Source organism: Scleropages formosus, chromosome 3 (genome assembly GCF_900964775.1).
Source record: "Scleropages formosus chromosome 3, fSclFor1.1, whole genome shotgun sequence".
Lineage (NCBI taxonomy): Eukaryota > Metazoa > Chordata > Actinopteri > Osteoglossiformes > Osteoglossidae > Scleropages > Scleropages formosus.
In genome coordinates, this window is record NC_041808.1 from 28,580,097 (window position 1) to 28,607,828 (window position 27,732).

The 27,732-nt window shown below is 49.7% G+C and overlaps 2 protein-coding genes across 8 annotated transcripts in view; one reads left to right on the plus strand and one right to left on the minus strand.

The window, feature by feature from the left end:
* Window positions 1-11,402, minus strand: part of nfil3-6 (nuclear factor, interleukin 3 regulated, member 6) — a 42,922-nt gene extending 31,520 nt beyond the window's left edge. Inside the window, exons 1-2 of the mRNA XM_018738407.1 lie at window positions 11,328-11,402; window positions 10,157-10,383 (exon numbers count right to left, since the gene is read on the minus strand). The gene's annotated coding sequence lies outside the window, so the exon portion shown is untranslated. The remainder of the gene's footprint in view (window positions 1-10,156; window positions 10,384-11,327) is intronic.
* plppr2a (phospholipid phosphatase related 2a) lies at window positions 1,792-26,710 on the plus strand. 7 transcript variants are annotated; one of them, XM_018738673.1, is made up of 8 exons: window positions 1,792-2,434; window positions 4,413-4,527; window positions 12,825-13,013; window positions 21,691-21,811; window positions 21,910-22,160; window positions 22,378-22,554; window positions 22,703-22,830; window positions 23,755-26,710. In XM_018738673.1, exons 2-8 carry the CDS (start codon window positions 4,462-4,464, stop codon window positions 23,858-23,860), a joined length of 1,038 nt encoding a protein of 345 aa, XP_018594189.1. In that variant the 5' UTR covers window positions 1,792-2,434; window positions 4,413-4,461; the 3' UTR covers window positions 23,861-26,710. The 7 variants fall into 7 exon arrangements, with proteins under 7 accessions (XP_018594189.1, XP_018594184.1, XP_018594187.1 ...); XM_018738668.1 differs by having other exon boundaries at window positions 22,703-23,837; XM_018738671.1 differs by lacking the exon at window positions 1,792-2,434 and adding an exon at window positions 4,142-4,256 and having other exon boundaries at window positions 22,703-23,837.
* Window positions 26,711-27,732: the final 1,022 nt, after the last annotated feature.

A 27,732-nucleotide genomic window follows, 5' to 3' on the forward strand; every position in this document is an offset into this window, starting at 1 on the left:
GACATTCCCAGCACACCCTCACTATGCGCTTGGGTCTACCGAGTCTGTCCATCAGTTTTCCCTGCCATCTGATCCAACTCACCACCAGATGGTGATCGGTTGACAGCTCAGTACCTCTCCTAACCCGAGTGCATAGAACATGTGGGCTCAAGTCAGGTGAAGCAACTACAAAGTCGATCATTGACCTTTAGTCCAAGGAGCTCTGGTTCCAAGTACACTTATGAGCATCCTTGTGTTCGAAAATGGTGTTTGCTATGGACAAACCATGACTAGCACAGAAGTCCAATAACATTTCACCCTTCGGGTTTAGATCATGCAAGCCGTTCTTCCTGATCACCCCACTCCAGATTTCCCAGTCATTGCCAACATGAGTATTGAAGTACCCTGTCTAGAACCCCACCCACTCTCTCCAAGAAGGTCAAATACTCTGAACTGCTGTTTGGTGCATAAGCAAACACAGTTCCTGGTCTTTATATTTGTCTTTTTCCATTTCTACTTTGCATGGATTTTATTGTGTGTATGAGTGATGTTCAGTTTGGAGAAAGACCCTGGAAACTCCAGCATGAATTTACATAATTTCAGTCTTTTCATTTAAGTGGGTTTTCGGGCCACCGGATGTTTATACGTGTCACTGCTTTAGGGCAAATCCCATTGAACTGGGTGGTGGTGGACCTTAGTTTGTGTGCACATGTTTGTGTGTTCATGCATGTGTGTCTGCACGGTACATGTGTGTTTGTTTTCCACAGACTGCGGTTTGCTATTTGTTGGTAGACTCTTCATTCTGGCCCTGTGTCATCTTCCCCAAAGGCTGTTTTCCTTGTACATTCATGCATTTGGATGTGCTCATTTCCCCGCATGTGGCACACAGCAGAGTGAAGATGTGATCCTCACCCTTACATCTAGAGCCTGGATGTAACAGCGCTGCTGGCTTTCTGTGACAACTACCGACATGCACTACACACACCCTTCCTGCCTCTGTTTTCCACAGTCGGTAAGGACACAATACGATGTGGCCTCACTGAGCAAACAGCGAACGGGAATCCGTGGCTCCACAGACCACAACTGCTTTGGTCATGTGTAGATTCCAGCTTGGACTTTCACAGCACCAGAACCCTGTGACAATTTGCTTCAAGCGCAGTAACTGAGCCACTGCCTTAGTGTGACACATTCAGTACCACCGCCAATTGTGGCTTTCGCCATTACTAGGCTACCGTAGAACAAGAATAAACAATTTCATGTTTGTTTTTCTACGGTTTCTCAGAGTTGCTTCTCCCATCCAACCCTCCCACCTAATATTAGCATGTGTTTCTTTTTTTTTTCTTCTGTCCTCCTCTCGGGCTTTGAAGTTGAACATGTATAAGTTATTTTGGTCAGAAGACGGAGCTGCTCTGGCACACAGCATCGGTGTACATTCCCCAACATCCAGCCCTGCCTGCGGCTTCAACTTGTGAAGGCAACACAAATTTCCAGCATAAGAGAAAGTAACAGATAAGGAAAGACAGAAAGACTGTGCCTGAGGATGGAGATGCACAGGACCAACACAACACTACATGACTCACGGTGCCGGATGTGGTTTACGATGGACTTTTATGCAGAGAAGATGCATAATGAAAAATCGAGCGTGAGTGTGTTTTATTATTGCGGCCAGCTTGGAAAAGTCAGTATGGTCCCAGGAAAGCCATGTCGCAATGACAGCCCCTGCGGCCGAAAAACCACACGACTCAGTTTGGGTGCAACATATGTGTGACTCTTGCTCTTTTACATGTACAAGATCGGTTGTGAATTGAAATAGACACCATTCCACCAGAGTGTGAGGAAGCAGTGATTCGGTCCTTCTCCGCTGAAACACACCTGAACTCAGACTCTCATGGTTCCTCCCGCTCTTTCCCTTTTTTTTGCTCTTCCGCCATTCGCTGAGAGAACGACCTGCTCTGAATACAAATGAGCTGCTCTCATTCTCGCTCATGCAGACTCTCTCTCTGTCTCTCTCTCGCTCTCTCTCTCTCTCTCTCTCTCTCTCTCTCTCTCTCTCAGTGTCTCTCTCTCCCCCGTTTACCCTGGTCTTATGCAGCTGCTCTGAAAGACACCGGTATTGAAGACACCAGTTTGCAGTTAATGACCTCACATTCACTGCTTGCAGGGGCGACCTGGGGAGAATCCGCTGTGCTCCACGCATGGAGAGAGGGAGAGGGCACGAAGGACTGCCAGGTCATTCGTGCACTTGTGTGAGTTTTTGCTCCTACGGAGCCGCAGCCTAGAGAAGGATCAGAGCCACGTTTCCTTTTTGACGAGCGGACGGAGACAACAGGAGAGACAGCACAGAGCAGGAGCTGGAGATCCGGAACCTGGTTGGCAGGCGCGTCACGCTGGGCATGGCCTCTGTGTAGGATACCCCCACGGAGCTGCAGAAGAGTACAGCAGGCTGGTATTTACGGTAAGGAGGTGATGCGTTGTTACACCTCTCTCTGGTTATGGAAGAGTGAAGCATGCAAGGAGGGCATTGTCCTGGGCTCACGATATGGGCTGTATCCCTCGTCTTAGAGGGAATTCAGTTTTTCTTTATGCCCAAAGGAGGCTCTCTTGGTTAAGGCAGTAAAAACAGGACCTGCCCCCCCAACCCCCATATCACTTGAACGAAGGTGTAGTGTGAGCAACTGAGGGAATCCCCAAAGAGTAGCCACTAATTACCCAGCAAGCCCACTCTTCTCACTGCCCCCTTCCCTCCGTTAATAGCGGTGGGACCATGCTGAGCAGGGGGTTGGAGCATATTTATGTTCGGTGGGGGACGAGGGAGCTGGGGATGGCGCCATACAGCATGTAGCAGTCTGCTAATTAGCATGCAAACACACCTCTGTGTGTGGTCTGGTGTGATAGCGGCAAGTGAGACAGGAGATGTGCTGCAGAGACCAGTGCAGGGCTGTGGTGCCTGCAGCAAAAGGGCTGGAAGAGAGCCTGTAGCTGGGGGTGGGGGCCGATGGCCGGCGAGGCCAGTAAGGGCGTCAGCGAGTGTAAGACTGCATCGCAGACAAAGCATCAGAACTCCAAATGGACATTTAAGAATAGTCGTGCGTGAATTAAGCCACTCGCGGTGTCCAGTTAGCATGTGGGGAGGTGGGAAGGAAGACATATGGCTGCCCATTCTTTATGTGGGGACAGTGCGGCTGCAGGGTGTTAGAGTCTGTTGTATTAACTCACATTATGTTCACTTGTGGCCTTCTCCACAAGTCCCTTACGTTGTGATCATTTTTCGTTTTCTGTTTTAGTTCTCCTTACGAAGGGCTTCCTGCATAGCGCTCTCTGTGTCTCTTTCGTTTCGTGCCTCATTGCTCAGCCTAGGACAAAGATCCCAAGTGCTGCTGGGCATGTGTTCGAGGCTGCCGCTTCAGAGCCCGGCCAGTTCGCGTGCGGGTCTCTTATTTTGACCCGAGAGAGGAAACGGTGTCGACGGAGCTTCCCCCGCAGGGTGGCAGCCACTTGCACCCACAGCCTCCACAGCAGCGGCCCCCTCGCTCTCATCTCAGCACCTTTCTCCAAAGGGAAAGGCGGACAAAAGTTTCGCTCCGTCCACCGGTCGGCTGCGAGCCCCACGCTTTGCGTGAGCGTTATTCAGCAGCATTGACCCTCTGTTGTTATGTGGGGTCAAATGAAGGAGAGAATCAGGTGTGAAACCCCTATCTGAGCGGAACGGTCAACTGCGCAACCAAGCAAACGTGCCACCTCACGTTTTCAAGAAAGTACACGGGTTTCGCCCTCTTGCATTGCCGCTGCCGCCGTACAACAAGTTCACCAGATGCTTGAGAAACGCTCGTTTGATTTTTCTGTTGTGGCAACTGGAACGAGGCTCAGGGTGCGTGTGCTTTTGCCGACATTTCGGAAGCCCGACTTCCCCTTGAACAGGCGCCGCTCTCTTAGTCCAGCCGAATTATGCGGCTCCCCTCTTCTCGCAGCGCCTCTCCTACGCAGTGACACTTACAGGATGTTCTGCCAGGCCGGTCGCCTGCTGGATACAGAAAAACAGGCCTGCGTGCCATCCTCTGTGGCGCTAAGTGCTGGGACTCATGTCTTATTCATTCACCTTACACACCCTTTGTCCATGAGGGCCACGCAAGCCTGTAAAAGCTTTCAAATGGCTGGAACGCTGTCACAGAGCTGGGCTCACGCTCAGGCTTCACACCGGAGATGCTCCGTTCCTGCGGGGAGAGGGCTGATGGATGGGTTCGGATCTGATCGGATGGTGGTTCTCCTGTGGGTGGCGGGTGGGTTCGGAACTCGCTGGATGGCGGTTCTCCTGCTGAGATTCACCTCCTCGATGAATTCAGCGCCTCTCAGTCGGAAGAGGTGTTTCGGCGCCCGTTTTCCGGGCTTCCTCGGCCGGCCACTTGTTGACCTCATGCCTTCGCGTGTTCCCGCAGCGGTGCGAGTCGGGCGCCCACGCTCGCGAGAGGGGTCTCCAGGAGCAAGATGGCTGAAGACAAGCCCAGGGTCAAGACCAGCAGCTCCATCGTGCCCTGCTTCCTGTTTGTGGAGGTGAGAAGGTGCTGCGTGGTGGCGACACAAGCAGTGAGCGTGAGCACTGGCTGAGTGAAACTAGCCCAGTACTGTTACTGACGAGCTTTTAAAGGCAGATTTCAGCTGTTCCTCCGAACACCGTGTTCTCGTACGTGGGAGAGACTGAGATGTTAGCACGCACTCTGCGGGGCAAGGTTCTTGTTTCGTCGCTGCATCCACATTGGCTTTTAATGATGATGTGAATATTAAAACTAGGCTCTGCAGTCTCTTAGATGTCTTTGATCGCTAAGTGATTCAGAGTGTGTTAAGCGCTCTCAGAGGCCATTATTAATTAATCCTCAAGCTGAATTTTGCTCTCGATTGGTCCACACTCAGTCCCTGTTTTTTATTTTTTATTTTTATAAATACGTATTTGCTTCTATGGATGCTACTTATATTTCACGTTTGCTATTTGTTCGCCACATATTTCCCACATTTTCTGTAGCGATTGAGTGAAAACATGGGAAAGTACTTACTGTCTGTTCTATTAGGTGCTCTGACAGATTGTTGATGACAATGTGAATGTGTGTACAGCAAATACTGATATTTGTGAATGTCAACTGAAGCCATAAATGAGCGTCACATTTTACCAGCACGCCTCATTTTTTTTCTTGGAAGTATTCGAAATATCGTGTGCGGGATTGCCAGCTGTCTTTAGTCAATTAATATCCTCGGTATTAAGAAACAAGGGCTACTTGAAGGAAGTATTTCCATCATTGAACTGCTGCAGCACTTACATGTTCTGGCAGAATGCAAAAGTACTGAAAATGTGTCCCTTGTGGATGAATAAATTTTCATTCATTCATTCATTCATTCATTCATTCATTCATTCATTCATTCATTCATTCAGGGGGCTCCAGTGGGCTTTGGACAGTTTGCTGCAGCTATGATCACATCCACAAGGGGGCGCTAACGTTACACTGGTGTGGCTGGACGGCCCTCAGACTCTGTTCTTCTAAGCGCAGTGCCACTAATCACCAGCAAGTGCTCGGCCTCCTGTTTGTCCTTGATTTCTTTCCGATTTGCAAATATTCTGCATTGTTTTGATAGGGAAAAATAGCATCGCTACTTCGGCGTGCTCCCACACACCGACAGCAGCATATGCCTGGGATGCATCACGAGAAAGAACTGGAGAAGAGAGCTTTAGGTGCCAGCTCTGATTGCGACACCTCGCTCCGCGCGACTCGCTGCCAGGTTCTCTGGCGGGCGACGTTTGTCCAAACCTGTTGGAACGAACGGAAGCGCGTTTGATCGGCGGGAATCCAGAGCTTCGCGTTCACACCGCAGCCATGTGACGCACGCAGGCGAGGTACCGCCGCACCTCTGGTGTCTTGCAGTCTGTCTCGGTGGAACCGTCCACCGCTGCTGCCGCTACAGTCCAGCACGAGGGCAGGAGACTGTGCTGTGGGCCAGACGAGCACAGGAGCCTCCAGGAACCGCCACTGTCCGCAGCAGTCTAGCGTTGCTGTTCAGTGACAGAGGAGGGAGAAACAGGGTACCCAAACTGCAGAGGGAGCGACGTTTGCTGCTCCGCTTTGCTGTCTCCTTGTTTCCCGACAGGCGCCGAAGACTGAAAGCGCAACAGCTTGTTTCAAGTGCGACTGCGCTCTCATTTCCCCAGTCATCTCGTCCGCCCTCCTTTAGCAGAGGTGACCGTCGGCGCTTTCTTCTCAAGGCTTCCCGGAGCTCGCATCTCAGTCTTCTCATAGCATGTCTCGCTAAAACTCTCTCCATCGGCGTGTCGATTCCGTAAGACTGTAAAACCGGTGTGATCGCATACAGACGGTGTCATAAATGGACAGTGACAGCGACAGCAACAGCTCGGCCTGGGGAGCACAGCGTCTCGGTCGAGAGCGATGGGTCCGGAGAGTGTCAAGTACAGAAGATAAGGAGCAGGGAAGGGGTTCATGTCAGAGAAAGAAGACAGATGGAAATGGAGACGTGTAAAAGCTAGAGCAGTGTGTGTGTGTGCGGGAGGGGGGGTAAGTCAGGGCAGATACAGAGGGAAACAAAGTGAGGAGAGTCTTCATGTCTGAGCTGAGCTCTGATCGCTCTCCAGAATATGTTCCTTTCTCTCTCTCTCTGTGAGATCCTCTTTGATGGCATCCAAAAAAAAGCGCCATCCTCTTAAAGCCGCACGCAAAACCTCACTGCTATGGTACAGCTGCGGCACTCTGTACACCTGCCACCTCCTTTCCAAGCTTCATGTCATCCTCTGGGTGTCCCTCTACTCCTGCCCCTCTCCATCCGATCCCTCAAACATCCGTTGTCCTCCACTACTGACGCTAGTGCATAGTCTTCCTCACCTCCCCTTATTTTTTTTGCGTTGAAGCAGTATAGGGTCAGTACCTTGCTCAAGGGTACTGCAGCCAGAAGTGGGGAGCAAACTTGCAACCTTTGGGTCCAAAGGCAACAGCTCTATCTACTACACCACCAACTGTCCACAGCTCCCATGCTTAGGTTTCCTTCTCATTTGTCTGTTAGACACACTCCTTCCCTTCCGTTCCCATTGTGCGTCATCAGTACCGTTTTACTTTCCATTTGCCTACACCCCATGGCAACAGACGCCAGCAGAGACAACGAACCGATTTTTTTCCTTCTCTGCTCTCAAAATGAAATTGTTCTCCCGTCCGAGACTCGCATGAAACTGGCTGAGGGAATGTTGCTTTCAGCCAACTTTTTTTCAGCAGAAGTATTTTGTTGAAATGCTGCGCTAAAAAGACCACATCGCAGGGAGCGATATGGAAACCAGGTCGTTCTTCTGTCGAGAAACGTAAATTATGAATGACTGCAAATAAACGATTGGATTCAACAGCGTTACCTTCATAAGGACACCCCTTTAATGCTACATGTTCGTGTGTGCGTGTGCTGTGTGTGTATATCAGTTGTATGTATAGGTGTGCACATAGTTACTATGGGCAATAAGCAGTGTAGTGGTTAGACCCAGGTTCAAATCCCACCGTATACTGTGTTATCCTTGAGCAAAATACTTTCTTCAATTGCACACACACACACTATCTGAAACCGCTCGTCCCAAGCTGGGTCGCCGTGAACCGGAGCCCAACCCGGCAACACAGGGCTCAAGGCTGGAGGGGGAGGGGACACACCCAGGACGGGACGCCAGTCCACCGCAAGGCACCCCAAGCAGGACTCGAACCCCAGACTTGTCCTACAGTGGGCACAGGCCAATCCCGCCTGGTGTGTGGGTAGTTGGGCTGAATTGTATATTGGCATTAAAGTGTGTGGCTCATGGTGTCCTGTGTCTCAAATGGCAGTCAGGACACGACTGTGGTGGAGAATTCCTTATTTCACATTTACATCACCTGCATCCGAGGCCTCCTCCTCCTCGTCACACCCTAGAACAAGTCGTCCAGCTGAGTCATGAGCGACATCCCGCCGAGGCAGTCCGGCACCCTTCCGAACGCGGCATTTCTAGACGCATTCCGATGTCTCCTTCCCGCACTCACCTCTCTTCGTCCTGACAGGATCCAAAAGGATGAAGCGCAGCACAGAGCAAACCGGAGTCACGTGTGTGTTCCCAGTCCTGTGTCCATCCCCTGTCATCATCGCTCGGGTCCCCTGCCATGACAGCCTGGCACAATATTTCCTATGAGAGCTGGAGTTCTGCGGGGCACCTAATGGACGCGGTGCACTTTAAAAAAACACCAGACAGCAGTTTAATGCACCGGAGAACAGAGGGACCCCGCAGTCGGTCTGGATGGAGCAAAGAACGAGTGCAATAAATGAATATAAATTACACACGCACACCATCTGAACCGCTGTCGCGGGGAGCTGGAGCCTAACCCGGCAACACAGGGCGTAAGGCTGGAGGGGGAGGGGACACACCCAGGACGGGACGCCAGTCCATAGCAAGGCACCACAAGCGGGACTCGAACCCCAGACCCACCGGAGAGCAGGACCTGGTCCAAGCCACTACGCCACCCCGAATATAAACTAATTTATAATAATGAATAAATGAATATGAAAAAGCCTCTATGCATGCGAACCAAGAGAGCCACATATTTTTCCTTTTAACCGTTACATGAAATGTTTTAAACAGCTCCAAACAGAGTTCATTTTTATATAAATGTCACTAGTTTAGCATGCGAAATGTCTTCTGGGAATTGTCACGTGCTGATGGGGTGGGTGGAGAATTGGTGCAGGATTTAATGGAACGTGTTTTGTGGTTTTCTTGTCGAACTGGTTACACGTGTGCCGCGTGTGTATTTAGAATGGTTGTGTGTGATCCCTGAAATGAGGACGTAGCTGTGGGCGGAGGGGACTGTGTGTACGGGGGGGGGTTGTGACGTTGGCCTGCCGCCCAAGGCTGCCCGTCTGTTGCACTGCGACACTGCGTAGCGGCTGGGTCACTCGCTGGAGGAGCCGCGCTGGGGTCGTGGCATGCGGAATTCAGAGGTGCTGAAAAGCCGAATAAGCGAGAGAGCTGTCAGTCCGGCGGCACTGCCCAGGACTGATCCGACAGAAGGTTGAAGGGCAGGAGGGGGGAGTCGAGAGGGAACTTCGTCTCCATGTGTTTTACTGAAACACAGCTGATTGTTGTGAATTAATTTCTGCAAGATGTTCTTCTGGGATTAGGGGGCGCAGGTGGCGCAGTGGGTTGGACCGGGTCCTGCTCTCCGGTGGGTCTGGGGTTCGAGTCCCGCTTGGGGTGCCTTGCGGCGGACTGGCGTCCCGTCCTGGGTGTGTCCCTTCCCCCTCCGGCCTTACGTCCTGTGTTGCCGGGTAGGCTCCGGTTCCCCGTGACCCCGTATGGGACAAGCGGTTCTGAAAATGTGTGTGTGTGTGTGTGTGTGTGTGTGTGTGTGTGTTCTTCTGGGGTGACCAGATGATGCAGGGTTTGATGTTCTTAGTTATCAATCCAGGTGGGAGGAGAGCACATAGCTTTCCTGTAGGAGACATGAGCCCTACAGGGCTTGCAGTAGATAGATCCTGGCTGGACTTTTACATTTATTCATTTAGCTGATGCTTTTCTCCAAAGCAACTTACAATGTTAATCTACCTACAGTTATAATTACTTAATTAATCTAAGCATTTATTTCCCTTTTTTTATACAGCTGGGGGGGTGCGGTGGCGTGGTGGGTTGGACCAGGGTCCTGCTCTCTGGTGGGTCTGGAGTTCAAGTCCCGCTTGGGGTGCCTTGTGATGGACTGGCGTCCTGTCCTGGCTGTGTCCCCTTCCTCTCCAGCCTTGCACCCTGTGTTGCCGGGTTAGGCTCCGGTTCGCTGCGACCCTGCTTGGGACAAGTGCTTTCTGTCTGTGCGTGTGGGATTTGAACCTCTGGCCTTTGAATCCAAAATCAGCAGCACTAACCACTACAATACCAGTTTTTAGCAGGATATGCGTTCTTTCACATCCCGACCTTTGTCTTTGCACACACTGTGCCTCAGCGGTAGCCTCATCACGTTACTGCGACGTCACGCTCAAGGGAACGCGGCACGGCACCGAATGCTCCTTGATTCATGGCGTAGGAAATTGTCTCCCAGTTTCAAATGCACCAGGACTCGTTAGCTCCTTAATCTCGTTAAGGCTCACTTAATCCCCACACGCCATGCATCGAAGCTCACGACTTACATCCAAAGCTACTTACGCAGAGCAGGTTGGAATCGTTCGCATGCGGACGGTACGTCTTGAGCGCGCCTCATGGACTTTGAAATGATGACTTCAAAAAGTACAGCTCTTTCGCTTCTGTGGTGCCCGATAGGTTCCGATCATGTTTCCTCCCAGATCTACAGTTTCTCCTGAACCGAGGAAATGATTTTCCCCTTATCGTCTGAAACGCGTTGAATGACACACCGTATGTTGCTTGTGTGGTATCTGCAGATGGTACAAAAATGAAACACCCGTTGAAACTCGCAGAGGTAGAGCAAAGCCCCTCGTGGACCACATTCAAGCAACATGTGCAACAGTGTTTTCTCAGATTTAGTCTCTGAAGTTTATTTGGAGTCACAACCGAGTGTTCTGGTACCGGGATCTGCGTCCGATGGGGGGCTTAAGATCTCGAATGTTCAGAGGATCCGCCCTCACGGTCAAACACACATCCGCTGCATGCAGAAGAAGCCGTCATCAAGTCGGAACCACCGTGACACAATACATTCCCCAAAAAACGCTTCATTTGTGTGGACGGTTGTCACGGCACACAGTGAACCGTGGCATCAAAAGTTCTGCTTAGGCTCATGGATGCCGTATCTCAGGATGAAGCAAAGGACCGTAAAAAGAAATCAAACAAATGGGGAGCTCTTTCTGTGCAAGACCTTTGTTTGTAATGAGGGAGAACGACAGTATGAGTATGTGTTCAGGCAAAAATGTGGACAGGTGAAAGGTTCCGTAAACTGGAAGTGGGGGTCGCTTGCGTTTCGTTTAGGTCGTGGACAGGAGAGATCTTACAGGACTTGCAGGACATTCGCAAGTGCTGCAATGCCTGCGAGGGACAGGCGTTAAGAAGCAGTGGACGTCCTCATTTGAACGCCCCTGATGCCCGGCAGAGGCAGAGAGGTGGTTTGAGGTCACTATACTCACAGACCTCTGAAGACAGGAAAAGAAGACTGCGGTGCAGACAGGCGACGCACCTTAAATCGGTGTGGATGAACATGTCTCAAAGCTGAGGAACAGTCAGCAGCAGGCACACTGGGGCACACCGTTTGTTTGGAAACATGAGCTTGGCTGGACATCCAGGAACGTCAGCTGGGTTCATTTAAGCAGCCGAAAGCCAATTTGAGACTCATGAGGTCAGAGCTGCCCGGTCTGGACCATAGACCAACCTGTTACTTAGAAGTCTTCGGCCGTCTTTCCGCGTGTCAGAAGACTCTCCGAAAGACAGCTGCGTGACATCCCGGGTGGACGGACTGGCTCGGCTTGACTCGGCTCGGCAGGGGCTCCCGGCGGCGATCTCTGCCGTAGGCGATGCTCGTGTGGCCATTTCCCACGCTTCCTCCTCGGAAAGTTTATTTTTTACGGGGGCTCCCTGCAGTCAAAACAAACCTGCGTTTTCATTCATGATTTTCATTAGCGGATGAAAATGCAGAGTATATCGTCAAGGCTTCCCTTGGGAAAAAGAAAAAAAAAAAAAAAAAAGCCCACTTCACCATGGCGACCGTTTCTCAGAAAACCCTGTTCAAAAGCCGACCTAAAGCAGCAGCGTAGAGGCTGTCATTTTGCACGGGGGGGATAAAAAGCGCTGGTTGAGGCCAATCTGCACTTCACCTTTGCGGGAAGCAAGAGAAGCAGATCGCGGTAAATTTTCACCAGCCAACGTGTTTGCACCTGCTTCTATAAATAACCGTGCGCTGCAGCTGCTGCTGGTGTCTGTTGTTTGACCGCCCCTCGGGGAGACTTTGGAGGCTGAGCACTGAAGAATTTGCCCTGTGGGGCAAGACGGGGTGCCTCTGACGTCCTGACGCTCCCAATACTTCTTCCTAATGGAAGATGAGGCCGCCACTCTCCCCGAAATACTGTCCCCCCGAACGCCGTGGGGGGAGGAGGAAGGTGCGTGTGGTGGGGGGAGCAAACCTGTGTTGTGGGCTCACGCTGACCTATATTAGTGTCCATAGTGGCAGGGTGCAGAGGGGCCGGTGCACGTCCCGCGCCGAATTGTGCTCTCCACATCGTCTGCTCGCGTGCGCTCGCATAAACGGATGCCCGTCAGAGCTTGCAGCAGGGAAAAAACGAATGTCGTGAGGGTATTATCAAAGAAGGAGAGACGCTCTTATTGGAAGGGGAGCGTAAAGGCTCTGAGTGATTCGTTTAAATTACTGCAATGATAAAATATTCACTTCTCCGAGTACACAGCATTGCTTTTTGCACTTTCTAAATATACGCTCGAGCTATTCAGGAATAAGCTCACACACACCAGTGCTGAGAGACACACACAGCGCTCCTCCCTCCCTCCCTCCCTGTCCTCTTGCTCCCACTCTCTCGCTTCCCCTATCTCTCTCTCTCTCTCTCTCTCTCTCCCTCTCTGTCATTCTGGGTTTTTGATTTTCCTTCGTACTCTACAGCAGAATGCACGCTCTCCTCTTCCTCCGCATCCCGCCTCCCTGATGCCTCCTTTCCAGCCTCCGCCGCTCCTCCGTGCGCCTTGCACCTGACCTGTTTCCTGGCGCGGCTGACCCGCTTCCCAACACCACAGCCTGCCCCCCAGCTTCCCTGTCCTCTCCCTGGAGGATTACGGTTCTGTATGCATGTGTCCGTGGACCTCGGAGAGCAGTGCCTGGCGTGTGTGTTACCTGCCTGAGCTCGGGACCATGTTCTACTTCCAGCTGGTGATCATGGCCGGCACCGTGCTCCTGGCATACTACTTTGAGTACACGGACACCTTCCCCGTCCACATCCAGGGCTTCTTCTGCTTCGACAGGGCGCTCTCCAAGCCCTACCCAGGACCGGACGAGGGCAGCAAGGTGCCCCCCGTGTTGGTGTACTCACTGGTCACCGCCATCCCCACTGTCACGGTAAGACCGCTGCCGCCGCCGACCTCCTCCCTCCAACTGGGGGCTCACGCCGTTGGGAAGAGTGTGCGTGTCTTCGTGTTTGTGCGCGTGTGCGCGTGTAAGCATGACTCACTGTGCGTTAAAGCATGTCTCCGTGTGTCTCTTGCTAAAATGGGAACAGATTGACAAGCTGTGTGAAACCCCCCACCCCCACCCCCACCCCGTTGCCCTCCCCCAGGGTTTCGGTAGAGGCTGTGCGGATGCAGCATGTCACTGTGGACCCAGGCAGAGTGAGTGTCCAGGCATGAAGGAGGGAAAGAGAGAGAGAGGGATAGGCATGTGTAGTGGGGGAAGGAGTGAGGAGGGCTTGTAAGCACAGGTTTGAAAAGGAGACACTTGGCTCTGCTGTACAACCTACCGGCTCGCAGACACGACCGCACGACACTCAGACCACATCAAGGTGGAGGATGTGAACTCCAATACACAGGCTTACAGTATATCTGCATTATTTACCTTTCTCTCTAGTAGCCTGAAGGACTTTGCTTGTCCTGCTGCCCCACCTTGTTCACTGAAACACTTTGCTTGGAAAACACCACTCCAGTTAAGTTCCTTAAGCAATATGCCCCTTAGCGTCACAGTTCCTCTTGTATGTCTCCAATGCCAAGACTCTATTTGAGATTCGGTACGAGGAGAGGGGTCGGAGTCAGAGCAGGCCAAGGACGGAGTCGCAGGCAGGGGCGCGGTAGGGGGCACGGTGGTGGAGGGGTGCAGAATATTGTGACGAGAATAGGTCGAACAGGTCGGTTTGCGGTCCAGACTGGGCAGCTCTGACCTTTCGGAGTTGCTCAGCGCTCTGGCTCTCCAGCCTATAGGTCAAATCTCTCAGCAAAACTCAAAGTCACTGACAGAATTCATGACCTCAGCTGAGTTTCCACCAGCCAGTGAGGACCGACTTCGCTAAAGACTCACCTGGAGAGTCCTCGACAACGCTAACATTTCGTTTGTCCTCACTCACCTCCATGCGGTCGGCCTTCGTTTCACTCACTCTTGAGGTTCTTGATTTCGATTTCGCAATGTTGAACAGCATATTTGACTGCCTAGTTTTAATAAAGAGGGGGTGCATTGGTGCAGCGGGTTTGGTTGGGTCCTGCTCTCTGGTGGGTCTGGGGTTCGAGTCCTGCTTGAGGTGCCTTGCGGTGGACTGGCGTCCCGTCCTGGGTGTGTCCCTCCTCCTTCAGCCTTACGCCCTGTGTTGCTGGGTTAGGCTTCGGTTCGCCGTGACCCCACTTGGGACGAGCGGTTTCAGCGCGCGTGTGTGTGTGTGTGTATTTTTAACTTAAAAGTAAACTTTTCTTTTACTTTTCTGTCTTCTTGCTCACTTCTCGCAGTAACATTTTTACACATGTCAAGTCTTGGACAGAAGGACAGATTTTTCTGCACCCTGTCGGTACTGCTTGACCGTACAGGAAGCCACCCGGATTTGTGAGGGTGTCTTTCTTTAGGGAGCAACATCTGGCTCTGTTGTATGTAAAGCAGCAACCTGTTTGTCACATGTCCTGTTCTTTAATCAAACTCTGTCCATCAACAGGCAGGCAGCTAGAAGCAAAGAGGACCATACGCTGTCAACAGTCAGGGTACTCTTCGTGGGTCAGTCAATAGATGCGGGCTAAGGCATTAGCCTAAGGGACTTTTGTCCCGAAAACGGTCAGTAATTGATCGCATAACACACATGGCATGCCAATACGCATGCAGCATGATCACTAAAGAACTGCCAATTTTGAGCAAAATGTTGTAGGTTCAAGTCCTTGAAAGGGAGCAACTGTTGTGCCCTTAGGAGAGTAGACTGAAACTGAATTATTTCACCATAATTTCCATTTGTATAACTGGGTACAAGCGCAAAAGTCTCTTATTGAAGCCAATACAGATTAAAGCATCTGCTGTGAAATCAATAGAGAAGCTGGCAAGGCAGACGGTTTAAGTGGGTCAGAGGAGCTATCGGAAAGCGACAGTTTAACTGCGTTCTACTTTTTAACAGTCTATTCCGAAAAGCTGAAAGACGGAAACTGAGCACAACTGGTGAACGCAAGGATGAGCGTTCGGCGTTCCGCTCCCATCATTCGGCAGGCAATAGTCAGTGTACAAAAACAGGCTATCAGGGTTCAGTAAGCAGCTGTCAGCAGAGAAAAGTCGAACGTAAATGTTCAGAAATTGGGACTGTATCGGAGCTGGTGTCAGACCGAGCATCTAACGTGATTCCGGAAAGCGAGGGGCTCGGTTTCTCTCGCCGAGCCCTTGCACGCTATGCCGTGTCCAGACTTCTGAATCGATATTGACCTCGGTTTTGCAGAACTTCCTGTTCTTTCTCCAGCAGAATGAAACGAGCAAGAGTACGAGTCCGGAATGTGCTCATGTAAATCACACCCTCACATTAGCTATGTTCTGTTAAGCAAATTTGAAATGCCCCGAATTATTCCGTGTTTCTAACAGAAAAACAATGCCCGTAAGCAATTATGCTAATACGCAGATTTATCTCAATGAATCCATGTAATTGCAGTGAGACTGTGCATAACGACAGAAGTGTTGCGAGAAACTTTTGCAGACGTGATCCTTTCTCGGGTCGTGATCATTTCTCCTCGAACCTTTAAAAAAAACCTTTGACATTTGGCATTTTGGCTCGCTCAGGGATCGCTTTAGTGCACGTCAGATGAATTATTCCAGAGTGCAAGTGAACTTTAAAATCCAGCTTCTTTTTTAAATATATGTATGTATATACGTATGTATGTACGTACAGTATGTATGTATAAACATATAGCTATATGCATGTGTATGTAATATATATTTACATACATACACTTATATATATATATATATATATATATATATATTTATATATATATACACATATATGTGTATGTTTATATGAGTGGGGTCCTGTCAACATTTACCCCCAAGGCAGTAGGAGAACTGCTGTTGCTGGTTCTCTTTCATTTCTGAAAACAGGGTCACATGCGACTGCGTACAAATCTGTGCCGAAATTAAATTTGTCCGGCTTATACGGTGCTAGAACGGCTTGAGAGGTGGCGGTAGGCTTTGAATGGTGGTTGTAAGGATTGAGCGATGACCGCACAGGTTGAGTGGTCGCTTTATAGGACGACCTGCGGTATAAGCTGGCTGCGACGGTGCAGTTTTGCGGTGGTGTGCAGTGTTACATACACTAGAGCCATACTTGGCGCAATGGAGAAAGAACTTCAATCACGTATGTCCGGTGAGAGGCTTGCTGCTTTATGTACTGCGTGGCAAATATTTGTAAAACTATTAATATATACAATACCTACCATGAATCTGGTTAAATCACATGATAATAGCAGTAATAGACACACACTTGAACGCACATCAGACTCAGACAAAATGCGATCAAAAAAATAATCATTTTCCAGTTTTCACTTTTCTCGTTTAAGATTCAGCATGTCACTTACTATGATTTTTACACGTGCGGCCCTCGTACCAGTTCACAGTTAGTTCACCGTAATAATTGTGAGCCTTGGCCAAAAAGTCGGGTGCCCCGGGCCTAAATAAGTGAACAGATGGAGTCATCATTGGGCTCAGTCCTGCAGAACCTGTAGGGGCCCTCACCCATCAGGATGACGGTTTGTCTAAACGTGAATGCACAGACTAACAGGATGGTTACCTCCCTATCCCCTGTTCGGTTTCTTAACCGCTATCCCTTGGAGTGTTCATAGCCGCACGTTGCATACTCTGCGACCTCGGATGTCGCCGGAAATGAGCGAGGTTATGCTAAGATGAGACACATAAAGACAAATTGAAACAGAACAGTGTACCAACCAGTAGCTAAGACCTTCGGGTTCAAATGACAAGAGCAAAAATCTGACCTCTTTCACTCCGTATCCCAGTTGATTAATGGGTGAAACTCATGTCATGTAAGTTTCATTCGATAAAGGCTCGTTTCCAGGAAATTGATTCCATGACGTCATGAACGCTCCCATGGAAAGACTTCCTGTGGTGCTCCCTTTGTTGATACATCGCTGCAGCTTTCTCTCCATTATTTCACCTAATTAACGCTCTCCATCACAGCTACCTGCCAGGCTTTACTCTCTGTAAGTACCCCTTCTCACTGCTTTTCGGGTACCTTCTTTAAATACTGACCGTGGGTGATCGAGATCTGGCTGAAACTGATGTGCCGCTTCCGTGTTTTGTCACACCGCAAGTGTCCAGCTGTTCAGAAATGGGGTTGCTAAAGAGGAGCCCAGGGAGACGATATGTTCATTTGCCAGCCGCACCAATTTTGTCTCTCTCTCCATCATGCAACAGCTGAAAGAAGGAGCGCTTTCGAAAACACAGCTTATCACTTCCAACTTTGTCACCACAGCTGCATTTCTGCTAGTGTCTCAGGTTATCCATCCTCTAAAAAGTGCAAGGGCGGTTCCCTTCGTAGAAGCAACCCCCCAATCTCTTGCGCACACATCTAGTTCTTGGAGCACCGAGCTCCAAGGTAGACATGTTTAGACAAGGACGAAAATGCATCGGGTGAACACGGGTTGAATCTGGAAATAATGGGCAATCTGAAGCACAACAGTACTTTTGATGCGCTCACATCTGTTGCTTTGAAACAGCTGTGTTAAAACGGTGGAGGTCTTGCCCAGGCCCTGGTTGGAGCACTCCTTTTGCTAGAGCTGATAAGCCATCATCACAGCCAATCTCTCCAAACCTGGAGCACCCAACCAAAGCCCCTCACTCTTCTGCCCTCTTTGAGGCAAAACACCAGCTTTCAGTCAAAAGATGGAACATTAGTTTGCTGAGCAATTTAGAAGAGAGGGAAAAAGAGAGACAATTTAAAGTCGGTTGCCCGAACTTCCCTGGAAAGCTCATCAGACGCCACTATATGCTGGCATCTTGTACAGCGTGAGGATACATCTTGGTTGAGCTGAGGTTTGATTTGTACGTTTGGGCATCGATTTGTGCTGTCAGTAAGACTAGCTCTGTATTTATATTTGAGGAAGCGCGCATGCATGACTCTCTCAGCCAGGAAAGGCTGTTTCTGGAGCAGAGCACACCATACGTGTGCATGATGGGATTAAAGCTCTCCTTGCCACCCCTCCTTAACTGTGTCCTTTTCATTGGTCCGTGAAAAAGAGGATCTGAGGCAGTCTGCGAAAGCATGCTGCGTGCTTCCTGCTATCGGGGCCTAAGGATTTTGTGTGGCCCATCTTACTGGCCAGGTTTATTTTTTCACCTATCAGCAACCTGGTGGCTATAGCTGAAAAAGGGGAGAGGTGAGGAGAGGGAGAGGAAGAGTGAGAAAGATGAGCAGGACATGTTGGGGAAGGGGGTGGCATGGATGTGCTGCTGAGAGACGCAAGGACAGATGGGATCGGCGTGAGGGGCACACTGCGTGACGCTGTGGCCAAGCGATGCCAGTGGATTGGAGGGATTTTTGCCATGGAAGTGGGATGACTGGGACGGGCGGGCAGGTGAGCATGGGGCAGTGACATGGACAATGGCCCTACGTTGGATGCTATGGGGCCCTGGGGGGGCAGCGGCTTGATGGGATGTCCTCACAGTGGAAAATGAGAAGCCAAAGGAGAGAGGATAGCAAGAAAGAGGGAAAAAGAGCGACACAGAGCAGGAGATGTAAGAGTGAGGTGTGAGAGGGGCCTGACAGAGGGAAAGGTCATCTGTAACCCCCAATCGATCAGTGGCAGGAAAAGGTGCAAAACACTTGTGACAAGAGGTAGGGAACCAACACCGTTCTCATCTGTGTCACTCTCCATGCACTGTTTATCTGCCACATGTGCTGTGCTTCCTTCACCCCACCTCCCGCTCTTGTGCTAACTGGATCTCGATCTCCTCTCGTCGTCCCTCATCCTCACTTCATTCTGCTTTCCCCAATTCCTGCCAATTGTAGCAGTTCTCCAAATTATTCCATCCCTTTTAGACTACACACAGACACACACTGTCTGAAACCACTTGTCTCAAGCGGGGTCGCGGCAAACAGGATCCTCACCCAGCAACACAGGGCATAGGGCTGGAGGAGGAGGGGACACACCCAGGATGGGACGCCAGGCCATCGCAAGGCACCCCAAACAGGACTTGAACCCTAGACCCACCAGAGGGTGGGACCCAGCCAAGCCCACCACGCCACTGCATCCCCTATCTTTTAGTCTGCAACACGTGTTGCTTGCCTTCCAAGCAGCATCACTGAAGCATGACCTGGCATCCAACACTAAGTTGGAAAACTGTGGACCTTTGGCAGCAAACCCCAAACTTCAGCCAGTTCCTTAACAGATCAATGGATTTGATTCGTGCTACATCCGTTTCGCTGGCTGACTGGGTATGTCGCTTCGCTTTTGTGCAATTTCAAATCCTCATGTTCCTTTCGATGAATCGTCTACGGCACATCTGTGCGCATGGCATGAATCAATCGGCGCAGTTTAGCGAACACTCGTCTTTGAGTTCATTCTCTTAAATGAAGTCTGTGGATAGCGAAGCAGGCCAGTCAAGTCTGCAGCTGCTGAACTCTAACTAGCGAATTTCATGCGTCACAGAGCAGGCGTACACGTCAGCTGAGGTTACGCTTCCAAGTTGAAACGGCTGAAGCATTCAGCCTCTCCAAGTTTGTGGTCATGACAAAGGTAGTCAGAGAGTTGAGGAATTGGTTCAGCTTTGTGCTGCTTTTTTTATTTGCCCTGTTGAGAAATTTGCCTCATTACCATCCTTTGACATCCGTTTTATCTAAAGCATCTCTTCATGTCCTTAAACACAACAGGAATATTTACTAAAGACATTTTCAAAAGAACAACATTTTTGAATTGCCTTGAACTTTGACAAACTCAGGCTGATTGTGAAATGCAGTGTCTTTGAAAGGATGTAAAGTCTCCCCCTTTAGAGTATGAAGAGGTTTTCAAAACTGCATTCCAAAGCTCCAAAATCCAGTCCCGTTTTATGCGATATTCAGATTTGTCCCATAAAATCAGTGCACACTACATACCAAATACTTAAAAAGCAGCAGCAGTACTATAGTAAGTGTTATGGAGTTCTTAGTGGCAGTGCACCCCGTTACATGTGCAGGTCAGGACCTTCTGTGGAAGTGACTCAGCTCTTACTCGCTCTTTTTCTTCTGAGGTCTGCAAAGTTGGGCCAGATCTAGATGGGTAGGTGTATAAGGTAAGATGGTTGAAGACCACATTTTCAACATTGAAACCCATTTCCTTGCAGTATGATGTAAGTTTGTACAAACTTATTAGATAATCGCTTAAGGTTGGTTTGAAAAAGCTTCGTTTTGAATGTCTCTCACTAAAGACAGATGGAGGGGGTATGACAACAGCGTGTGGATGTTATTCTAAGATCTGCTGCCTAGAAAGTTATCAGTGTAATAGTGATCAGTTTTACTATCAGATGTATAATCAGGATTGTGATTAGTGTTGAAGGTCACCTTCCTGATAAAGGTAGCATGGTCAGGGAAGTTGTCTGCTGCCTCCACGTTCCTCCACCAGAAGCAGGTGGTGTGTTTCAGCTTCATCCCCAACGTGCTTCTGGTGGAGATCTGCTCCTCCACCAGACTCATACTTGCCATAAAGGCTTTGAGTATATTCATCTTCCATCAGATTCACCGCAGGATCCAGTGAAGCTCATTTTTTCCCTTTCCATAAATACCACAAACGGCATCCACCTGTGGCAGGCTCCTGCTCCTCTGCCTCGTGCTGCTTCCAGCAACTTAGGACTGAAGCATTTAATTTTGTGGCTCACACATTGCATCCCCTCAATCACGTATCTGTGGTCATAGGACCTGCGGCCACGGTCGCTTGACCGCAGATGCCGAATGATCGAGGCAATGTAACCGTTGACGTGCCTAAGTATTGCACCTTTGTTTTGAACTCGAGCCAAAAGGAATCGGGCTTCTGCGAGCGGTGTTGTTTGGGAAATCATTTGCTTATGACAGCATTCCTACAGAATTTTGGGAGAAGTAAAACGAACAAATGACTGGCACAAGCATGGTCTTTATTGTCATCATAAGAAAACGCTCTTAACTGAAGCAAACCTTTGCAAATATTAGTGTAAAATAGCAACGGGAGTATTTGAATAAAAACGGGAATGCTTTATGAATTGTGAACATGCGCATAAATAAATGTACGGTAAATATATCAACGAGCTATGAGTTCAAACAGTTGGAGAGGGAGTACATGCGGGTGCACACTCTGTTGATGGTGATAAACGAATAAGTGCTCAGGATGGACAAAAGCAAAGACTTACGGGGCTTATTGCGGTCGACTTAATGCGGGGGAAGCGGACAATCCGACAGCCGGCACGGCGGTGATAAGTAGATAATGGGGAGTTCGTAAGGAAAGAAATTGTTGGCACGTGAACGTAGGAGCCATTACTGCATAGTCTGCGTTAGCAGGAATGAGCCGGGAAGAGGCGCTTGGGTGATTCGGCGATGTCGGCGTAGGCGTGAGGATTCTGCATGCGCTGCGAACGAGGTCCAAACCAGCACGAGAGGCCTTCGTCTACACCCCCATCATTTTTTTGAAACTTGAGCCCAAAACGAAGATAAGGTGTATTTCTCTTCTTTGCCCGGATTGAGTGAGTTGGAAGTTTGCCCAAATGTCGATTTCGCCCCTTTTCCTTGGAAATCCCGGTTTCTTAGTGCTTGTTGCTCCTGTGCCGATGTCCCTGCCTGCAGATACTGGCAGGTGAGCTGACTGCATTCTTCCTCAAGTCTGATGGAACTCAAGAGAAGACCATCGTGTCGGCAGATTGCTGCTACTTCAACCCCCTGCTGCGCAGGATTGTTCGCATCCTGGGTAACGACGCACACCGCACGTGTCCTTCAGTGGTACGAAGAGCAAGTTCTTTCCGCCGGCCTGGTGTCTGAACCCGTTGCGCTCCCTCCTCGTGTCAGGGGTCTACTCGTTCGGCTTGTTCGCCACGACCATCTTCGCCAATGCCGGCCAGGTTGTGACGGGAAACCAGACGCCCCACTTCCTGTCGGCCTGCCGGCCGAACTACACGGCGCTGGGGTGCCAGTCAGCGGCACAGTACATCACAGAGCGGCGCGCCTGCACTGGGAATCCACTCATCGTCGCGACTGCCCGCAAGTCCTTTCCCTCCAAGGATGCTGCACTCAGCTTCTACTCTGCTGTCTACACGGTGGTAAGAGCTTCTCACGTGCAACATGTCTTACTCAACCATCCACGCTCACCGTCATCTTCTTACTCAGCATTTAGTCATTAGGTTCAACATAAAGCCAAGCTATTCTTTACCTCCTGAGAGCTACAAAAGTATAGTCCTTTAGTTGGTACAGTATGATCCTAAGCAGACAGACTACCACTCAAATAGGTCTTACTCTGTGTGTGTGTGTTTGTTCCAGATGTATGTTACACTGGTGTTCCAGACCAAAGGCACACGGCTCACCAAGCCCACGATGTGCCTGACGCTGCTGTCGCTAGCCATGCTAGTGGGCGTGGTGCGCGTGGCCGAGTATCGCAACCACTGGGCCGATGTGTTGGCGGGATACTTCACTGGCGGTGCCATCGCCATCTTCCTGGTAAGGAACAGGGAAACGGGAAGTAGGTGGAGGAAGACTATGGAGCTCTGCTACAGGAGGACACAGCGCTCGGTCGCTCCTGGACCGGAGCAACGGAAAATTTCGTACTGGTCCTTGTCATTGTAACACCTCTTGTGTCCATTCTCAGGTGACATGCGTGGTCAACAACTTCCACCAGACCCGGCCCCCGGCGCCCCCCTCGCGACCGCAGCGCCCGGAGTCCGTGCTGGGAATGCCCGTGATGACGTTGCCTTGCGTGGAAAGTCCACTCGAAAAGTTAAGTGGCCCTCAGGTAAGGGGCGGGGAGCTGCAGAACTGCACAGATTTGGAAAAGGTCGCCCCCTCTGTCCTCTCCTGTGTCCCCTCACGCGGCCCCTACACACCTGGCATCCGCATGCCCGTGCCTCCCCTCCCCAGGACGCACGCAAATGTGAAGCAGCACACACGGCTCTGTCCTGCATCGCAGCCATCGACAAAATCCTTGCTGTCCAGGCTGACACGAAGGCCATTTCTGATCTCTCGTTCAGATCCAAACACCGAGCACAGGCAGCGCTGCTGTCACTAAAGCGCTCCTGCAAGACTGGGCCCTCGCTCTGACCCCTGTCCTCAACAGTTTGCGCTCAAGGCCACCGTGCGTATTAATATGTTTACGCAGAGTCCGCTTCGTGTTGTGCTGCGACGAGTGACTCGGTTCAGCAAGCCCGCGTTGCTTTGAGAAGGTCCGACTCCCCCCTCCAACCCCACCCCCCGCCCACCGTGCGGTAAAATTTTCGGCTAAAGGGCACGTACGCCGAGGACAGTTTCGGAGCCAGCGACACGCGCCTCAATTAGCGGAGATGGCCCCGAGACAGGAGCTCGCGGGGTGTCTCCCAGCAGTGCGCTCTTCGGAAAAAATCAGCCGAGACCGGGAAGTTCTGAGACGAAGGCGTTAATGAGATGACTAATGTGTCCTCTCCTCTGTCACCGTGCATCCCTGCTCTTCCCTCACTTGCTCTGTGTTCCTTGTCATGCTCCTCCTCGCTCTCCTCTCACATTCGTCTCCACTTTCCTCTCCCCTGTTCCAACCTCTCCACCAACTGTCTTCGCCCCCAAAATCTCCCCGGCTTTCTCCTGTCTCCCGAACCCTCCTTCTGCCCGACCCCTCGTGCCAATGCTTCTTTCACTCGTGTGCCCATCCCCGCTTCTTCTTCTCCTCTGCAGACTCCGCGATCTCCGTTCACTGAGATCACATGACCATCAGCCTTACAGGTTCCCCGCCACCCCCGATGTCCTCATACCGTCTCACTCCATTTCCAGTCAAGTCTAGACCAGCTGCCCGAGCGCCTCCACCGATGCTCCACCCACCCTGCGCGCCACCCCCTCCACCGCTCCTACTCCACACAGGTGTAGACCCTGTCTTCTCTTTGCCACGCACGCACAAACACACACACACACACACGCGGCGCTGAATTCTCTAACAGGTTCCCGCAAGGATACAAAGCCGAGCATCACATTGTCATGTGAGGTTCTCAAATTTTCTAGGTATTGATCTAGAGATTTTTTCGTCAGGTTTTATAAAGCTTTTCATACAAGTAGAAAGAACACCAGTGTGTTTGCCTCGAGGAATGTGCGAGCAGTGCACGCATCACGTGTGTACCGGTACGTCTGTCTTTTCTTACAGCTCCGCTTAGATTTAGTTCTCGTCTTTTTGCTTGAATAGTCACACTCATTGATTCCCGGGGCTGCGCCTTAGTTCCCTCTTGATTACATGGAAGAAGTGGCTATACGCACGTGCGATACCGGTGCTTGGCGCACACGCCAAACACACTGCAAAGGAAGCACGCCCTAGGGACCAGCTTATCGACCATGTCCAGTCCCTGGGACAACACCCGACCCCCGCCGGTCTCTTTAGAACCCCGTCATACTACCTGTGTCGGCCGTGCTGTAGATCCACGAAGATTAGGATTTCAGGGAGAGGTCCGTGCGAGGTAGCTCCTCTAGTCTCCCCACTCAAAGCACACGCTTTTACGTGGGATTTTGTGGATTTTTTTTCTAACTGGCGGGGATTTGTACGTTCCAGAGTTCTGAATTATGGACAAATTACAGTTTCAAGGGTCACATTGTGCATCACGCCATCAGTTGTGGAGCGTAGCTTTCAGTTACATTTCAAGTAACCTTGTGGATTTTCTTATATGTTGTAAAGTGTTCTGTAGCGCCTGCACGGGAGGGACCACAGGAACGACGTTACTGTGCCATATGTTGCAGGGGCACTTTGTCTTCTTATTGTGACCCGGTCAGCACAGCAGTATCAACACCACGGCCCTTTCACGTGGAACGCAAAAATCTCATATAACCACATATTCTGCTATTGCCTTCAGCTCTGATGAACTCTGTGTATAATGTACATGTCTGTTAATTAACGTCTCTGTTAGCAGATCGTTTATGACTTTGTTAGCGGGTTTTTCCCTGTAGTATTTTTTTTTTTTTACAGTTGCAAAGTAGCTGTGTTTACTTTCCTTCCCATGCAGTCTGTGAATTGTACTCTTTCTCTCCGCTCTGTCTCCACCGCGGCTCTTGCGCCCGGCGCCGTTTTCGCATATTCTGTGCAAAATGTCTGGCTTTTCTCCGCCCCTCCCCCACAGGGGCCGCCGAATGCCCATCTCTGTACATAGGACTTTTTGGTTTTGAAATGCGATTTCACGCGGATGTCAGAGCACCTGCCCTGGCCGCCTTCCGATGTCCCCAAACACCAGCACTGCCAGCTGTGTCACCGTTGAACTTCAGTGTAGCGTTTGGTGAGAGGAACCTGCGTTGTGTCTCAGTGGTGTAACACCGGTGGTATGTCACCCTAACCAACTTGCATGCAACAGAAGCACCTTGTATAGTGTGGCAAAGAAGCAGCAATGTATAACTTATGTAGTATAATAGCACAGACAAATTTCTCTATTTTGTATATGTGTACAAGTTGTTCCCAGTGTCACAGGCAACGACAGAGTAGCTCTGTTACTGGAGCCACAAGAAAACTAAGACTAAGACTGCAGTCTCGGGGAGGCACTGAATTTTTAGAAGTGCATAATGAGTGGCGTTGAAGAAATCTTCCCCCCAGAACCAATTGGTCGCAGGAGATCCCTACAAAACACTCCGATACCTAGACACTTTTCACGACAACATCGGCCGATGGGAGAGCCCCAGGCAGCTGGATGTCTCTCCGATCGGCTTGCGTTACCTTTTATTTATAAGCTCCTACACCGGTCATCATAAGGCATGGCAACACTTTCTAAACTTCCCTTGCGTCCTACGCAAAAGTAATCCACTCCGAACAATTTGTCCCTTTTTAAAAAGTGTGTCGGGATGCATCCTAAAGGTCAACAAAATTTCTTTGCGTCTCCTTTCCCTACCAACATTCTCCATTGAGTTAAACAGAGCATGAAGCCAAGGCACAAGATACATTTTCCGAACATATTAACTAGGACATATTAATCACTTGAACGGTATTAGCTACTTGAACGTATTTTCACACCGCGGTGACGTCGCCATTAATTCAATGAGCCTGTTGCGTTTCCGTAGCGAGGTCTTCTCTCCATAATCGTTGATGGAAAGCCACGAGACCCTACGTGTGAAACAAAAAAAAGCAGTAACTTCTGTTCTCCGGGTGTCTTTGGTTGGTTCGATGAAAATCCGAGTAACCTGGTGAAACCAATTACCATGTTTACATTAAAATTGCAGTACAATCGTTGACTTAGCTGTCAGCAATCAACGGGTTCTTTTACTAGTCTTTTATCTGATATGAGATTTGGTAAGGCACCTCTTCCGTAAATTATTTACTGCTTCATCTATGAATAAGGGTTCTCTGTTTTGTGTTCGTGTTAAGTTTACCTGGAGAACATCTTTGCCTTCTTCCACAGAAGATAGACAGAGGAAACAAAAGTTTTCCAGCTCATCCATTTGAGTGGTGTGGCAGGAGGTGTAATGGCTGGGATGATGAAGGGCGATGCCACTTTTAGTTGTGCGGAGAGTCTCAACTCCAGTCACATAGCGGATTGTTTCTCTTGCACCTTAACCATAATGCTTCAAAACTCTGTTGCTTTAATGGGTTTTATTTGGTGATGTGAATTCCAAGGGTTATGATGGTGCTGTTTTTGGATGTTTTTTACTTAGCCAGCCCTTTTTAAGAATAAGAAAAAATGTGTGTGTGTATATATATATATATATATATATATATATACATATATATGTATATATATATGTATGTACATATATATGTATGTACATGACATAGTGAAGCGCGAGCTGTCTGATGCACCATGTCATTTGAAGTGTTCTGAAGGTGACACTATTTTTCCTTCATATTATGACATACCTTCCTTTTGTAAAGATTTGTCTGATAAGAAAAATAAAATATGTATTGAAATAAAAAATCTGGCTTCTTTGCTTTACTGTTATTTAAAGCCGTTGTATGATCTCCAGTTTCTTCCCACATAGTCAAGAAACGAGTTTCTGGATAACTGGTGACCCGAAATTGCTCAGAGAGTGTAAGAGACCGTGTGTGCTTACCCTGTGATGGACTGGTGTCCTGTCCAGGGTGTACCCCATGATAGCCTAACAGCCACTGATTCCAGAATAGGCTCTGGACCACCAGAACCCTCACAAGGACAGGCGGTTTATGAAAGTGATCGAACTGTACAAGTTGTCCAGTTACGACTCCTAACCGCTACTTGATTTTGTCACATCTTTGCAGGTGCAGATGATCTGAATGTCATATCTCATGCATTCACGGAAACTGTTTTGTAGGGTTTTAGTAAGAGATGTTCCGTATTCATACTGCCCTCCCATGGTCATCATGGGCACAGTAAGTGCCAGGGTGACGTGTGTGGGTAAAGGCATCAAGTACGAAACACTTCTGTTAAAGCTACCCTTCACCTGCTCATTAAATACTCATGCATTTAAATTCTCACCTCTTCTGACTGCACACTCAAACCTTGGGCCACAGTTCTCTCAACCCTCAAGCCAGGCACCTACATGCTAACACACTTACCCTGACATATTATTAAAGCCCAATTACCATAGTTATATATATTTTAGTAAACTTCGCACAATATCTGTGTATGTTGCAATATTTCCGTTTTTTTCAACTGCCTTATTGTGCATTGAAATTAATTTTTTTTTTATTTTGAAAACATAAACATTCATTTATGTATG

What these genes read in the sequence shown, in the direction of transcription:
- plppr2a (XM_018738667.2), top strand. Translation starts at nt 12,747, where the DNA reads ATGTGTCCGTGGACCTCGGAGAGCAGTGCCTGGCGTGTGTGTTACCTG. An exon ending in ACTCTGCTGTCTACACGGTG is followed by an intron (nt 22,161 to 22,377) that starts GTAAGAGCTTCT and finishes TGTTTGTTCCAG; the next exon opens with ATGTATGTTACACTGGTGTT. An exon ending in GTGCCATCGCCATCTTCCTG is followed by an intron (nt 22,555 to 22,702) that starts GTAAGGAACAGG and finishes GTCCATTCTCAG; the next exon opens with GTGACATGCGTGGTCAACAA.